Source organism: Rhagoletis pomonella, unplaced genomic scaffold, assembly GCF_013731165.1.
Source record: "Rhagoletis pomonella isolate Grant_MI unplaced genomic scaffold, Rhpom_1.0 Rhpom_scaffold_00011, whole genome shotgun sequence".
Taxonomy (NCBI): domain Eukaryota; kingdom Metazoa; phylum Arthropoda; class Insecta; order Diptera; family Tephritidae; genus Rhagoletis; species Rhagoletis pomonella.
Window position 1 is genome coordinate 21937984 of NW_023458565.1, and position 5175 is coordinate 21943158.

The 5175-nt window shown below is 38.2% G+C and overlaps 1 protein-coding gene across 1 annotated transcript; it reads right to left on the minus strand.

Moving 5' to 3' along the window:
* Positions 1–2913: 2913 nt before the first annotated feature.
* LOC118747220 lies at positions 2914–4118 on the minus strand. The gene is made up of 2 exons (XM_036481208.1): positions 4113–4118; positions 2914–3783 (listed from the first exon to the last, which is right to left on the minus strand). The coding sequence occupies exons 1-2, from the start codon at positions 4116–4118 to the stop codon at positions 2986–2988; spliced, it is 804 nt and encodes a 267-aa protein (XP_036337101.1). The 3' UTR covers positions 2914–2985.
* Positions 4119–5175: the final 1057 nt, after the last annotated feature.

Genomic DNA, 5175 nt, shown 5'->3' on the forward strand with positions numbered 1-5175 from the left:
TAGTAGGAAATAATGTTACTGATACGCCATGTACGATTATCCGCGCGTTGGATGAAACCTAATAGGAAATAACAATCCCACCACAATTATGTAGAGAATTTCCTCCTCTATACGGCAGTATTTTTATGTTTTTGTTTAATGCATGGATTTGACGCAGCCAGAGTTCTTGGCGTTGAGTTGGACAAATTTTGTTAGTTTTTCAAATTTAAAACTGATTACAATTTTCAATAATATCTGCTGAGGAAGCCGTTGAATCCATTTAAAGTAACGAATATGATATCTACTGTTAAGTGGAAGATCAACCTATCTCAGCAGTCGATATGTTCTAACCGTTATGTGTTGAGAGCTATCTTAATATTTTTGCTTTTTTTTTTTAGGGAAACTATCACTTATAAGCTATATATATATAGTTTAATATTTTATTATTGATTTTCCACATTAATTTCCTATTAAAAACGACCTCAAGCTTAATAAAAATTGTTCAATTGTATTCAAAAAGATATAACTTAGGAGTAGGACTGAGTAGGGCCTTCCTTCCTTTGCCAAAAAGTAACACAAAATGGTTCTCTAATGATCTAGGAAAAGGAAAGCCGCGGAAACTGGCGCCAAAAAGATTAGCGGCAAAAAGAGCGGCGGACTAAGAGGACAATGCGGACAACTGTCTTTCAACTCACCACAGTCTTTCGAAAGACAAAAGTATTTCGTTAGAAAATTGTTAATACTGGCAAGTATCTTGAAAGCTCTCTACAGTTTTTTGTTGTCCGAATGTGACGTCATATCAAGAAGCCGTCTCATTTAGTCCTGAAGTCGTTCGGCCTGAAGGGGCCATTGTTGGTAGACAGAGGGCCCAATAGTTCCCTAGGTAGAGTTGCTTACCTCGAGCCAGCGAGTGACGCTTTCTATTAACCCAGCATAGCGAATCATGAGTTTCTATTGTAACTGTAACTGTTCTCAGTAATGCTTGAGGAAAGTAGGCTAAAATTAGGTATTATTTCGTAGTATGCTCAGCATTTAAATTCAAAGAGGTAGTGACCTTTTATTAAAAGTTATTACCAATTTCTCTGTAAATTTCTTTTCATATTCACGAACGAAGCTTAATTCTACAACAAAAAAAAAAAAACAAAGCAGTCTAAATAGGGGCCACACCAATCTATTCATTTGATGAACATTAATTAAAGCGTTAGAAAATTTATTTAGTCCGAAAAGGCGCCAAATAAATTAAAATTTAGAGAGAATTTTATAACAATTGAAAGACAAAAAAAGGTTGATTTAAATTTTAAAATAATGATATCCTTCAGACACACCAATACACGGCGGCGCCATTATTTCGGAATAAACTTTCAGCTAAGAACAAATTCCTCCAAAATGCCAATACATAGCAAATTACCTTTCGCTTGAGTAATGCAGTTGCGCAGATATGTAATTACACTTAATTATTAGAAGATTAGCCATTAACACGAACAGACACATACCTAAATAGTATAGCACGCCACACACATAAATAAACACACTTTCTCAAAGGCACTTGCTTTGCGCCAGTTCAGCTTCATCGATAATAAAATGGTGGGCACACAACCAACGCCATTGCCTAATGTCAGCCCAACCAATACAAAACAATAATAGCAAAGCAACAAGAGTAAGCTATAAAATGGCACACAATGGAACGCACAACGGCAAATTGTTGCATTTAATTGGCAAACATACAGACAGTGTGAAGGTTACGAGGGCGTGGCGGGGCGCACGTATGGAGTTGATGGCAGGAATATTTGCGGACGAAAAGACAACTGTAGTTGTGCAAATGCTCAACTTACTCACTTACAGTTACTTACTTGAACATACTGTCTTTTACCACAATAACTGAGGCAACACGATGGGTGGTAATCAATTCTGTAAGCACACAACGAAGGCAATAACTTTTTTATGGCACTGCGTAAAATAATTTACGGGGAAATAACGACTTTGGCACAGTGACAACGGCAAAAGTTGAACTTGAGCAAAATTTAAATTGCAATGCAAAGTCAAAGGTAAACTGTGCGCTGAATGTGTATTTACATACGTATGAGTATGCCGGGTGGGTGTACCTACATACATATATAGGGCTAAGACCTGTTGCCTATGGCTCGCCGCTTACTATTTGCCGAAGCGTAACTGTAAGTAAAAGTCTGTATTTAGTGATATCACATTAAGTAGAGAGTATGCATAAAAATAAGAAAATATCCTTTAAAGCATACTAAAGTTGGAAGATAAAGTTGTTAGGCGATAGACAAGAAGTGTACGTGAGTGGAGTTATTTAACCAATGAATAGAAGTGCAGTAAAAAGCTGTTTCGTGCTGCTGTAAAGCGAAATTATACTAAAATATGTCAAAGGAAACGCTTACTTAAGGAAGTTTATAAGTATAATTATGTAGGGTTATTGTGTAGATTAAAATGTTTATAGCTAGCCCGCAGGTGTCTGAAGACTAAGCATACAAGAGATGAGAAAGTAAGCTTGTTGGTTGGTTGGTGAGTTGAGTTGGGGCGAGTATAAATATGTACTCCAATTAGCACTAAAACGAAAACAAATATCTTATTAGAAAATTTATTATGGTTGTTGTGTTAAGTGAAGTACGGTACTAGCACTGCCTCAAGCGTTTTAACTATTGGGGAAAGGATTATCTTTGTTGGCTGGTTTCCCCGGTTTTAGTAGTAGGACCACCCTTCCCAATTTCCACATGTGCATCTGGTATTATGAGGGTAGCCAACGAGAGTATTTTCATTCTCATCTTGCATATTTAGTCGCGACCAATGGAGCTTTGCAGGTTTTTGCCTTCCCGATGGCCACCTGGACTTTTTGTTTTCACAAGAATGTCGAACAGTAACAAGATCCTTATAATTTGTAGTAAAATAATACAACCATTTATTTATGTACACAGGTATGTATGTATATAAGTAACATTAAATATTTTCAATTAAAAAAACAAAATAAGCAATAATGTGTCTCCTACATTACAATCTTAAACGCCTGATCGCGCGGTAATGATATCCATCATCGGCCAATACGGCGCTTTCCTCCGGCCCTACAGCCTCAGTTTGTTCCTGCTCTAACGGCGGCAGATACTCGCTTTCGACAGCCTTTGGCAATGGCATCTCTTCGACAGGTTGCTTATAATGATAGCCATCCTGCAACAGCACGCCGCTGTCTTGCGGTCCTTCCTCTTCTCCCTGTGTACGCACATCCGGCTGAGCTGGCTCTTCTTCCTCTGGCAGCGCTGGTGGTTCTGTTTCCACTTCATCTTCCACAACAATTGGCGCTGCTGTGCTCACTTCCTCAGCGTCAGTGGGTGGCAAGTAGATTGGCGCTTCTTTAAGCAGGGCAGCATTTACTACATCAGAGTCATCAGCTGCTACGCCGCCATTAGGCGGTAGATAAGCCTGATTGGGTGGCAGATAAGTAGGCGATAAGTGTGAGACGTCACGGCGCACGCGTTGGCGGTATTTTAAGCGGCGTACAGCGCGGTATTGGTAGCCCTCGGCGCCGCGGACTGCGCTTACAGGCGCAACATCAGGTTCAGCGGCAGCATCAACGATATCGGTGTCGGCGGAAGCGGGCGCTTCAGTTTCAATAGCGCTAGAATCGGCTGTGTTTGCTTCAGCGCCTACGGGTAGCGACTGCTTCAGGTGGTCAGGTGGCAGATAGTTGTATGGCACTAACTCGGAGACGTCGCGTTGTAGACGTTGATGTGGCAGTGCTGTTGCTAAAGCAGTGATTGTGGCCAACAGCAGGCAAGGTACTAGCGTGAGTTTCTGCAGGGAAAAGAGGTTGTAAGATAGAAATTAGTTTTAAAGTAAATTTTTGGTATTGGGCTGATGATGGAACTTATGCGTCGAAAGGGCGAAAATTTTTCCGAGTTTAAAGTCACTTAATGCATAATATATGTATGTAAGTTCCAATATTTTATTTCTTTATTTTATTTTAATTTTATTTAGATTTTTTGGCCAAAACCGAGACCGAAGTCGAAAGGTGCAGTGCATTCTAGAAAACAAATCTCTTATCCAAAAGGGCGTTGAAAACAAATGTCTTCCATTTTATGGCGGTGACAATCTTGGATTTGCAATAATAATAATAACACTACATCCATATTGCGTTGTAAAGGTGTGTACCGAATTTCAGATCAATAGGTCAACAGGAAGGGGAGGAAGTTTCAATAAGTAGATATGACCCAGACAAGGATTGAAAGGACCCACACGGGTAAGAAATATTGGGTTAAAATTTTCGAAAAAAATATGCGCCATTAAATTCTGCCACTTAAAGACACATTTAATGGTAAATGTGGTTTACTACTAGACTTTTTCTAAAATTAAAAATACTTCAACACACTGTAAACGAAAATTGTGACTTTTAGAGATAAAACGGCAGGAAATCCAATATTCTAGATCTCCTCCTGTTTCGTAATTGCTACAAGGCATTCGTGTTTTTTTTCATCTCATTTTGTTGCACAGACGCTAAACCGAACCTATACGTTCGGTCAGTCACTATATAGTTATCACTGTATATTTAGTCAACAATGTGTCTGAAATCTTTTCAGTATCTTGTAATTATTATTGATAACTTATTTATTTGCTTGCAAATTTTTTTACACATCACATTTTTCAATAACTTCCATATATTTTACGCACCATTTTTTTAAATTTGAATATTTTATCTTAACTTATCTGCGCAACCAATAAATTGCAAGTGATGTCGCTTCTAGCAAATTCAAGCCTTTTTATACTCAAATTATTACCACAATTAACCCTTCAACTCTCATCGCTGTGTTCAAATAAAAAAAAAAAACGTAAACAACTCATACTTGAAAACGCAGCGAAAAAAGGAAGAACTCATCAACATTTTTAAAACTCCAATTCATTGAATTGTAGCTAACGCTAATCTACCAACAATAAAATCTACAATAGTCTAACCCATTCAACGTTACTATTAAGTTTTTTTTTTTGGCCACAACTTTGGCAAGTCTGAAGTGCCCACTTCTGTGGCACTTGAGCCGCAATCGAAACGAAAGCATTTTGGTCGCGTCTGTTTTTTACCTGCTGCATAATTTAACTATTTAGAGTATTGTAAACTTTTAGCATGGAATCGAACATTTAACTCTTAAACAGCCTCGGGTGATTTAGGCACAATATGACTGCATATAAGGGTTA